General features: G+C 56.8%; 1 protein-coding gene across 2 annotated transcripts; it reads left to right on the forward strand.

Moving 5' to 3' along the window:
- Positions 1–651: 651 nt before the first annotated feature.
- LOC308500642 (UPF0688 protein C1orf174) lies at positions 652–8496 on the forward strand. Of its 2 annotated transcripts, XM_081055833.1 has the most exons (4): positions 657–767; positions 5928–6038; positions 6961–7449; positions 7915–8496. In XM_081055833.1, the coding sequence occupies exons 1-4, from the start codon at positions 753–755 to the stop codon at positions 8023–8025; spliced, it is 726 nt and encodes a 241-aa protein (XP_080911959.1). In that variant the 5' UTR covers positions 657–752; the 3' UTR covers positions 8026–8496. The 2 variants fall into 2 exon arrangements, with proteins under 2 accessions (XP_080911960.1, XP_080911959.1); XM_081055834.1 differs by lacking the exon at positions 5928–6038 and having other exon boundaries at positions 652–767.
- The last annotated feature ends 2174 nt before the right edge of the window (positions 8497–10670 follow it).

The following is a 10670-nucleotide window of genomic DNA, read 5'->3' on the forward strand; positions in this document are numbered from 1 at the left end:
GACCTCAGATAAATGTTTGTTGCCTCTCGGTTCAGAAGGTAGCACCAAGGAGAATGTCCGCACTACTGGGGGGCGGCCGGTCACAGCACGTGGTCAGCACTGTCCCCTCTACCCACGGTGAAGAGAAAGGGCACAGGGTCTACGGCTGGGGTGCTTGGCCACGCCCCTGCCGACAGCACCCTCAGGCCCCAGGCACGGGCCTGCTTGCAAGTGGGGTGCAGTGGCAGCCACCCCGTGCGGCGTGCAGCCCCGAACATGGCACAGAGGGATGAGGCCCTGCCGCCAAGCTCCATCAGCCAGAAGTGCAGAACCACGCCAGGGTCAAGGTCTGACCGCCAAGGGACGGCATCCCCCAGGACAGGCGGACGCCGGCACCGCTCAAGGCGCTCAGAGAGCAGGGGCCGGAAAGGCCGCCACGGAGAGTCACGGCCTCCGCTGCTCCAGACACTTCCGCTCCTCCAGAGACTTCGAGGGAGGTGCCCCTCACAAACATGGCCGCCACCCCGTAAACGTGGCCGCCTCAGAGGCAACGGAAGTGCCCCTCACAAACATGGCCGCCGCCCCGCCCGCTACGTATAGGGCCCGCCTTGTTGGGTCACATGACTGGGGACCCCGCACTGTGATTGGCCAATCCTCTGGTGACGTCAGATGCCCCAGCGCGGGTCGAGGGCCGTCAGCCTGCTGCTCGGTGGGAAAGCGCCGGGCCGGAGCACGGGGGCGTTGCCGGGGGCGGCGGCGTGCCTGTCACACTCATGAGGAGCCGCAAGGTGAGGGCGCCGAGGCGGGGCGGGCGCTGCGCGGGGCGAGGCGGGGGCACCGGCCGCCGGGTGCACGGGGGGCTGAGCAGCGGCCCCGGGGCGCTGCGGCCGAGCTCCCAGCCCACGCCCCGGGAGGCGCTCGGGGCCCGGCACGGGTCTGCACGCCGGGCGCTTCCGGTGCTGTCGGGCCGGGGCCCGTTCTGCTGCCACCCCCACGCCCGGGTCACTCGGCGTGTGACCTCAATCTGCGCGCGGTTCCCTCCGTGCAGTGGGGGGCGGGGGCCTCCCGGCGCTGCCCCTGGTGCGCGCGGCGCGGGCCTGGCTCGGGGCGCGTGTCCGCTCCGACTCCTCTGCCGTGGCCGCGTGGCCTGGTCCGTGCGCGGCTGGCGGCGCCGAGACCCTGCGTGCACGTGCGCCGGTGGCTCTTGTCCCGTCCTCCTGTCTGTTCCCTCCGTCCCTCCTTGAAGTGGGCGAAGTGAGCGCCTCCCGTTGGGCACGTTGCCTGCATGGCTGTGTTCACGGTTTCAAACCCTTCCTTCCCGGTCGTGGTTCTGCGTTTACCCTCCAGGTGCAGCGTGAGCCGCAGGATCGGCCCGGCCTGTGCGGCCTGATCCCGGGGGTCAGGGACGCCGCCCGGGCCCTGTTTGCTGTCTTCCCCGCGTTGTGCGTGCGGGTTGCGAGTGTCACACCTGCTGTTGAACAAACCCAGTGACACGCCGGCCTGGTGACGTGACCGTCTCACTTTCTTAGCCCCAAGGAGCCTTGCTCCCCGCTCACCTGCGTGTTGTCACCGGCAAATATACCCCATTCCTACATGCGTTGTACACGGATTGTCGTCTGTGATTTCTTTTCACATCAGTAAAGGGAAGGAGACAACACTCGCATCAGCTGTCTTCTGTAAGGACGGAATGACATTCACTGGCCTCTCTCTTTCCCCTTTGGGTTTGAGTCGCCATCTGGGACGGCTCGCTCTCGGCCTAAAGCACTTCCATCTGTGTTTCTCCTATTTCTCGTCCGCTGGCCACAGTTTCTCCCAGTTCTTGTTTCTCTGCCAGTGGCTATTTTGCCTTCATTTTGTGAAGGAGAGCTTTGCTGGATTATAGGATTCTTGGTGGACGGCCTTGGTCTTGGAGCACTTAAATATGTTCGCATATTACGCACTGTGGTGTGGCCGCCACTGTTTCTGCGGATGGGTCACAGGTCTGCTGACCAGGCTTCTCTTGTAAGTAAGGAGTCTTTGTCCTCTTGCTGCTTTTGAGGTTTTTCTCCTTGTCTTTGACCTTCAGCGTTTTTACAATAACGTGTCTGTTTGTGGAGCTGTGTACATTTATCCTACTTGGAATTCAGTTGTTTGAGATTCCCGGATGTGTAGGTGGTGGTTTTTAATCAGTTTGGGGGCGTTTTCAGCCATTATGTCTTTGACTATCTCTTCTGCTTTTCTCTGCCCTCTCTTTTGAGTCTATCATTACACGTAAATTGGTTCACTTATGGCTGACACGTCTCTAAGATGCTTCATTTTCTTCATTTTTTTCTCTCTCTTCTTCAGCTTGCATATCTGTCCCTCTGTCTTCAAGTTCACTCATTCTTACTCGGCCAGTTCATGTCTGCTGTTGAGCCCCTCTAGAGAATGTGTTGTTTCACTTATACTTTTCAACTACAGAATTTGCACTTGGTTTGTTTTTATAATTTCTATCTTTTTTTTATCTTTTCTCTACTGGCATTCTCTATTTGCTGCCTCATTGTCATCAAACCTTTCTTTACTTCTTTAATCATGGTTTCTCTTCTCTCTTGAACATGTTTAGAAAGCTACTTTGAAGTCTTCTGCTAAATCCCCCATCTGCTCACTCACAGGCAGATGGGTTGCCTGCTTTTATTCCAGTGTATGGGTCTACCTTCTTGTTTCCTCACATGCTTTGTAATTCTTTTCTTGTTGAAAACTGGACGTTTTAGGTAAGATAGCAACTCTGGGTACTGGTCCCCCACCCCAGGGCTTGTTATTGTTAATATGCTTTTTTATTTGTTTAGTGACAAGTGGATTATTCTGTTAGCGTCTGTTTCCCCTCCCCCAGTGTAAAGCTCTGATGCTGGGTATGCCCCCAGTCACCCTGGGGTGACAGTGCTTATACTTCCTCATTTCTCTGACCACACCCAGCTGTTACACTCTGTTAATGGCCAGCTGATTGTTCAGCGACCTGGGGCATAAGTTGCTCTACAAACTAATCAGTCAAGCTCTGGCTTCTTTTGAGGAATAGTTTCTAAGGTCAGTGTCTGATATTTGTTCTGACCCCAGGGGGGCTCCTCGAGCTGTGTTATTCCCTGGACTGCTCCTGAGGACTCAGTTTATCTTACTTCTCCTCCCAGCTGCCTTCACTCACAATTTCCATTGTTCTTGAGAGCCCCCTGCTGCAAATGAAGTCAGTTCCTCTGGGAAGAGATTAAGAGCCTTCTGTTTTGATGCCTGCCTCTCCCCGGGCAAAATCTCTGAGTTAGGGCTTCTTAATGCTGGGGACAGGACAGGCTTCTCTGTATGACACCCCTGCTCTAGGAGCTGAGTGCTCAAGGGAAGGGGAGCGGTGGCAGCAGCCTGGGATCTGCTGGGCTTGCCTCTCCTGGCCTGGAACCACTGCCTCCCAAGCAGGAGCAAGGGTGATGGGCCCCGTCTCAGTGCACTGTGCCCACGGTGGAGCCTCCCTCTGGTCCACGAGTGGGGTCTGGGCAGGAGGGAGCCGCCTCCTCTCAACCACACTCACTCGGGACTTAGCCTCACATGAGATGGGATGAGGGAAGGATGAGAAATGCTCCCCTGGGATGAAAGGCCTGGACTGGGGTGGTGGGTCCTGTGTCCTTGGCTGTGGCCGTCTGGAGTTCAAGTACCACAGACTCGTGCCTTTGTTCCCGAGTTTTTGTAGCTGTTTGTGAGTAACTTTCTTAAGTTCCTGTTTGCCCATAAGACTATTTCCAAAGGTTTTATATATGCTAGTTGTTGTTTTTTCAATACTTTTCCCCAGTTTGACTGGGGAGACGGTCGGAGGAACCCCTCATGCTGTCATATTGGGAGTCAGTTGTTTCCATCCCACTTCGGGAAGCCACATTTTTGCCTTTGCCAGCCCAGTTGGTAACCAGTCTGCTTGGGAAGAGGAAGACCTCGGTGGTGGACAGTTCTTCCTTTAGGAATCATTTCCATGGAAGCAACCAGGCCATCCAGCTGAAGATCAACAGCTCTCCAAGTTAGGAAAATGTACTAGTTTCTCGACATGTTGGAGCTGCCACCACAGAGGTGGGTGGTTTTACCCATGATGACACAGAAGCCAAAAAGGGGTCTGACCCCCAGACTTGGCTCTCACAGGTCTAAAGTGGACGACGGATGGGCTGCGCAGTTCCTGTGATAGTCACAGCTCCCGGGCCTCAGCCAGACCCACCGAGTTGACCTCTGCGCAGGGACAGGAGAGCTGGGTGCTACCCGGCGCCCCAGGGGGCCTGTTGCCCCCTGAGATTTTGGAGCTACTGCTTCAAAGGTTATGATGGAAATCACCGAGAAGCTGCTGCTGCTGCTCAGAAGGGCCTTGAGGCTCTGGAACCACAGAGCCGACGGCAGGCTCTCTGTTCAGCCCCTCCGTGAGCAGCGGGCAGTGCCGTTTTGTGGGGAGTCGCGAGTGATGGAGCAGGGTGAGAGGACTTTGAAGCAGACGTCCCCTGTGTGACCTCCAACCGGCTCCTCGCCCAAGTCGTCCTCATCTAAGGTGGGACACCGCTCCCCTCAAAGCTGTTCGGGCGCCAAGCACAGAGGCAGCCGTCAGCAGGCCCCCTAAAGGGCACAGCACAGGCCATGTACGGAAATGTTTGCGGTAGGACTCGTAACGGGGCTGAGGAGCGTCGGTGGCTTCCTGGGACGGACATTGTCCATGGCTGTGATGGGTGTGAGCGTGCTGCTGAAGAAGCTGCTAGGGCTTTATCCCAGTGAGACCGATGTACACGGCCTCTGTGGGCTCGGCTCCTTCGGTGTGACTGTCACCGCGCCACTGCCGGTGCCCTGTCAGCAGCCCCTGCCTTTGCCACCCACAGCAGTGGGGGGCCTGCCACGCCTTGTCCGGGCTGCGCTTGCTTTTCCTGTTCAAATGCCTCGGGAACTGTCGGGGTATCGCAGCCTTGGTGAGCTGCCACCTCCAGTGGCCTCGGTCGTCGTGGGCTGTGGGTGTGGGCGGCTGAGGCGCCGCTGTAATGATTTCTACGCTGGCTTCTTGCCTTTCTGATCTTTGCCCTCTGCGGAGCGCGCGGCCCTTCGTTCGTCCTCCTCTGGGTTCCCTGTGGCAGGGCCTTCGCGCCCACGGCTTTGAAGCCCGCCACCTGCAGCAGCTGTCCCTGACGACTGCTTTTCACCGCTCACCGCTGTCAGATTTTCTGAGTGGATGTGGTTTCCGTTCTGGATGGAGAAAAGGAATTCGTGGGAAAGCTGACGAAATTCACACCAGGTCTGCCGTTTAGTTACCAGCATTGGCCCAGCGCTGACGGATGTACCGTGGTTGTCCTGCGTTAGGGACGCTGGGTGACACATACACAGGAACTCCCTGTACTAAACCCCGAAAGTCATTCCCGAATAAAATGAGTTAAGGTTCGTTATTCTGGTGAGCTCCTTTCCTTGTTAGGAAACTCCTTTGCACCCGGAGTAAAATGGAGGCGGACCAGTGTGTTCGTGTTGGGAGGGATGAGACCGACGTGAGCTGCTTCAGATAATGGAATCAGGACTGTTGCTACCTGTGCCTTGAGGGGGCGGTAGGCAGGGGGTGTCCTGTTTTTCATGGGACCTTTTGTCAGGACCTCGACACCACGCAGGAGTTTGAGAACCTTCCGAGGGAGGATATGTGCTGCTTATCCTAAACACATCTGAAGCCGACTCGGTATCTGGGAGCTCCTAAATGGAGGTTCCTCGGAGCGTGTAGGATCAGGAGGATGAACACCCCAAGCTCCCAGGACAGTGGAAGGAAAAGATCTTGCACGTGGAACTCGCAGTTTTGTTTGAATTGGCGCACGTAGGTCACAGGTGTCCTCCCGGTGGTGATGAAGACGTGGGGTGGGGGGGGACCGGCGTCGGGCTGTCCTCCCTTAGGCGACCGCCAGCCCGCGCGGTGTCCCCCGGGAGCGCCATCTCACCGACCTTTGCCTCTGGTCCAGCTCACAGGTGGCGTGCGGGCTTCAGCGCGCCTGAGGGCCCGGACTTGTTCCGCCAGCTCGGCCTCCGTGCAGGACGTCAGCACCGCCACGTCCGCCCGGGCGGTATGTCAGGTGAGCTGCGTTCCACGAAGACCCAAGGTCTTGACCGGGTGACCATTTTCATACAGAATTTCACTCCGAGATGTGCCGTGTTAGAAACCAGCATTGCTCGCGTGCCAGAGGACAGGGAGGCAGTGCCGTCCGTGTCATCAGAGCCACGTTGCTCTCCGACCCAGGGCTTTGCTCTCCGAGGGTTTGCCCGCCGTCGGGCGCGTGTCCCAGGCCCAGTCTCAAGGTGCACTTTGCTTGTCATTCTCCTTCGTTCTCATCACGCAGCCTCTTGCATGATGTTGGCATGGTGCCATGTTGTTCCCTGCCAAAGGCTTTAAGAGAACGGCAGAGTGGGCTAGGGACAGGTGCCCCTGTGTCACCTTTCCGTGTAATGGGTAATGTGCTGTGGGTGCCGTGCAGGCCACACACCGATGTTGCTGGCAGGCCAGTCGGCCCCGCCGAGCCACGGCTCAGGTCTGGTAGGGACTTGGCTGCACCCAGCCGCCGGCAGTCTCACTCACAGTGTGCAGCGTGTTGAAACTGTGCTGCAGCCACCACAGCAACGTTTGTCCAGCACCCACCTGGACCGTAAAGCCGGGTCCCTGCCTTCACATAGCCTGCATTCTAGCAGAAACGAATGGAAACTGGATTTTTGTCACAGCTGTAGAATCTGCCAGCACATGCCTCTGAATTTGCTTCGGGACATACGGCAGCCCTACGGAAGGACAGGTGTGGGGCAGCGCTGGGTGTCCACATCCTCTCCCAGCTGCCCTTCTGGTGGCAGTGAAACGGCCCTGCCATCCCTGCCACAGAAGGAGTGCTTCAGCATTTGCGTCGTTGAAGATGTGAAAAAAGCTAGCCTCTGGGTTCAGACCACTGTATTTGTCAACCATTTCTTAATCCTGGGTGGCTGCTTTTCCCTGATGGTTTTCTTTCTTGACAGACTTCTTCGTCACATAAAGCTGCTGACAGGCGAATTTCCAAGAAGTTCAAGTATGACAAAGGTCATCTTGTGAAATCAGAGTTACAGAAACGGGTCCCTAAGGCCGACAGTGCTGCTTTGTCCGAGGCACCACCGGAGACCTCTTGTAAAAATGAGCCTCTGCAGTTTGCCGAAGGTGGCCCGGTGCCCCCAGAGAAGGAAGCCGGTGTTTCTGGACCAGCGGACACGGCAGGCCTCCTCCTCGGCCACTGCACAGCTGGGAGTGACACTTGCTCAGCAGAGACTGAAGACGGCCTTTCCTTGCCAAAGTGCGGTGCCTTTCCCGAAGGAAAGTCTGACAGCAGCCCTGCCGCGTGGGAGGAGCCCACGCCCGAGGTGGGCCAGGTCCAAACAGCCACACTTCAGATGGACAGCAGCGTCTTTCTGGATGATGACAGCAGTCAGCCAATGCCAGTGAGTCGGTTCTTTGGGAACGTGGAGCTCATGCAGGTAAGACTGGGGTGCCTTCCCTCCCGGGGTGCTCCCCAGGGGCTGCACTGGCACGTGACCACGTGCAAACACGACCTCAGCACAGTCAGTGGCCAGTAAGAATGGTAACCCGGGCTGAGGAAACAAAGCACCACTCGCTGGGGGCACGCCCCCCTCTCCCAGGCTGGGGCTGCTGGTGGCGACTCCGCCGTGGCCTCCGTGTGGGTGGGCTGCCCTGGATGTGTGTCTGCACCTCACTGCAGGGTCACGGAGCTGTGTTTGGCTTTGTGACTGGCTGCCCCACACGTGCGGGGCTGTCTGTGGTGTTCCCCCATCTTTCCCTTGATGTGGAATTTGTTCTCATCCAGAGAGCGGTGCTGTGACTCTGTCCCCACATTCCGCGGAGCTGGGAGGTGGGTGAGCTGCGGAGGCAGGTGCTAAGGCAGCGGGTTGTTTGCGACTGAAGTGAGTGTTCTCTCCCCCAAGGACCTCCCGCCAGCGTCTTCATCTTGTCCTTCAGTGAGCAGACGAGAATTCCGGAAAATGCATTTCAGAGCCAAAGAGGAGGAGGACGACGAGGAGGATGCCGAAATGTAGGGAATAAAATACAACGATTTCTTTGCAGATGCAGCACAGTTAATCATTTGACAGTTGAGCACATTACGGGATTTATGTAAATTTTATCCCGAAAAGGACGCGTCCTTAATCAGACTTCAGAAGTGACCCCTAAAAGTCAACAGTGCAGACACCGAACACGCGGGGTTTACGTCTGAACTGAACCCTTGGTGGAGGGTGGAAAGCTGCTGCTTTGTTTGCAGGTCTCGGCTTCTGTCTGCCCAGTGGAGATGTTTGCATTGGCCCAAGGGCCGGGGTTAAATGACAAACACTTGCAAGAAGCGCTGGGCTGAGCTCTTTAGTTAGATGATGTGCACGTTTGTTCCCTTAGGGAAACTTGATCTGTACTCAGCGGCACTTCTTAAAGACCTCTATTTCTGTATATGAAGCTAATGTCTGGAATTTTGCAAAATGCACATGAGAAGAAATAAAATATATTTTGAAAGTATGTTTAAAGAAGTTGTGCGCGTATGTCCCTGAAGCTGCATTTGTTTCTGAACTGTTTGCGAGTCAAGTAGAGGACGTGTGTCCTGCCCCGCCTCGTCCACGTGAGGCCGGAGCCGCAAAGCCTTGAGTGCAGCCCCCGGCTGAGCGCTCAGGCTGTGGGCCTGGCGGGACGCAGACCCAGGACCCCTCTCGTTCGGGGGTCTTCAACACATTCCTCCCCCGGGTGGTAGGAAGGTGCGGTGCCATCTGTGGTCTTCTCCACAGTTCCAGCTCTGCAAACGCCTGGAGTTTCCAAGTGTTAACAGTGGCTTTTGTTATGTTAATGAGGTGACTTTGGGACCCCACCCAAGGGTGGGGGCTGGTTGCCAGGCCAACCAACGAAGTGGTTAGAAGGTTGGGACACTGAGTCCCATCCCTGGACCATCAGGCCTGGGAGAGGGGCTTGGAGATTGACTCAATTGCCACTGATTTAGCCAGTCATGACTGTAATGAAGCCACAGTCAAAACCCAGGACAGCTCGTAGGTCCTTTTCTTCAGAGCTTCCGGGTTGGTGAACACGTGGATTCGGGAGTGTGGTGTGCGTAGAAAAGGCACGGAAGCCCCTCGTCCTGTTCCACACACCCGGCCCTCCTCTCTGGCTGTTGCTGACTTACAACCTTTTACTATAAACTAGTAACATGTCTCTGAGCCGAGCTAGTGGCCGCGCGGGCTGTGCTCGCCTCCATGGGGCAGTATCACCAGGCCCAGCTGCCCTGCCACAGACCACACTTCCCAGCCCCCCTTGCGTCAAGAGCACCTTGTGATGTATTCTTGCCAGTGGGTGGAAACGGTCTGTAATGTTGGTCTTCGCAAAATGACACACAATCGTGTGCCGCATATAGGACGGTGATCCCATCAGATAATGGAGCTGAAAATGTCCTATCGCCAGGGACATCGTAGCCATCATAACGTCATAGCACGACGCAGCCCACGCGGGTGTGTGTGTGTGTGTCGGTGCTGGTGTAAACAGACCTAGTGCACTGCCTGCCGTGTGACAGTCTAGCACAGGCGTGTGTGTCCATACCTAGGAGTTGATGGTGATGTTAAACGTATTTCCCGTTCTGCCCTGTTGAGCCTGATTTTACAGTAGACGCTTCCTGCTCATAAAACACTTGGCTGCGGCCTCATCCTTCTCATGTCCACCGTGTCTCTTGATGGCATCATTTTCCCTTGTGCTGGACGTACTCTCAGGTCGTTTTCTGCCGTGACGGGCTTTGCAGGCTCGGAGCTCAGGAGCAGGAGGCTGTACCACAGCCCAGGGGTGTAGTGGGCTCTGCCAGCCAGGTTTGTATAAGTGCCTCTGATGTCCACACAACAACGAACTCCCCGAACGGCGCATTTCTCAGAACGAGCGCGTCCCGGCCCAGCGGGGAGGACAGTACTGTGGCTGCCTCCTCTGAGCGTACTCCTGCAGCGCTGTATTCCTGCTCCGTCCTCACGTCTGTGTAGGGAGCGCCAAGGCCAGCCTCAGGCTTGGTGATTCACGGGACTCAGCAAAGCCGATACACTCGTGGCCACGGTTTATTACAGGGAATAGGCACACATTAAAACCAGCGGAGAGAAAAGGCACAGGCAGGTGAGGCCCAGGACGAGCCAGCACGAGCTTCCTGAAGTCTGCAGTGTGTCAGAGACACAGGACATGGGGTGACACTGCAGCGTGCCCACCAGGGACTCTCGCCCGGGCCTTGGGGTCCAGGTGTTGTTGGGGTCCGGCCACATAGGCTCAGAGCACCCCTGTGAGGACCTCATCTACTGGACTCCAGCCCCACCCCACTCCAGGTCACTGGTACAGTGGGGCCTGGGCTCGGGCTCAGAGCCACTGTATTCCAGGGTGTTCCAGGGCTCGGTTTCCCCAGGAGTCAAGGGCAGTCTGCACACAGGCTTTGTGAAGTGAATGGGAACGGGAGGGTTTAGGAAGTAAGTCAGGCCCCTCGCCAAATCCTTTCAGGGGCCTGCAGAGCCTTTGGGAATGAAACCCGCGCTTGCCCCTGGCCTCAGTCTGCAGCCATCTGGAGACTCGCCTCACTGAAGCCCCTCCGCTGGTCACACCTTTAGCCACAGTGGCTCTTCTCGGGACTAACATTCGGCTCTTGGAATGGCCATCTCCCTCCTCAGGCCTCCCTGTGCTTAAGTGGTCTCTG

The sequence above is a fragment of the Rhinolophus hipposideros genome (genome assembly GCF_964194185.1).
Source record: "Rhinolophus hipposideros genome assembly, chromosome: 8".
NCBI lineage: Eukaryota > Metazoa > Chordata > Mammalia > Chiroptera > Rhinolophidae > Rhinolophus > Rhinolophus hipposideros.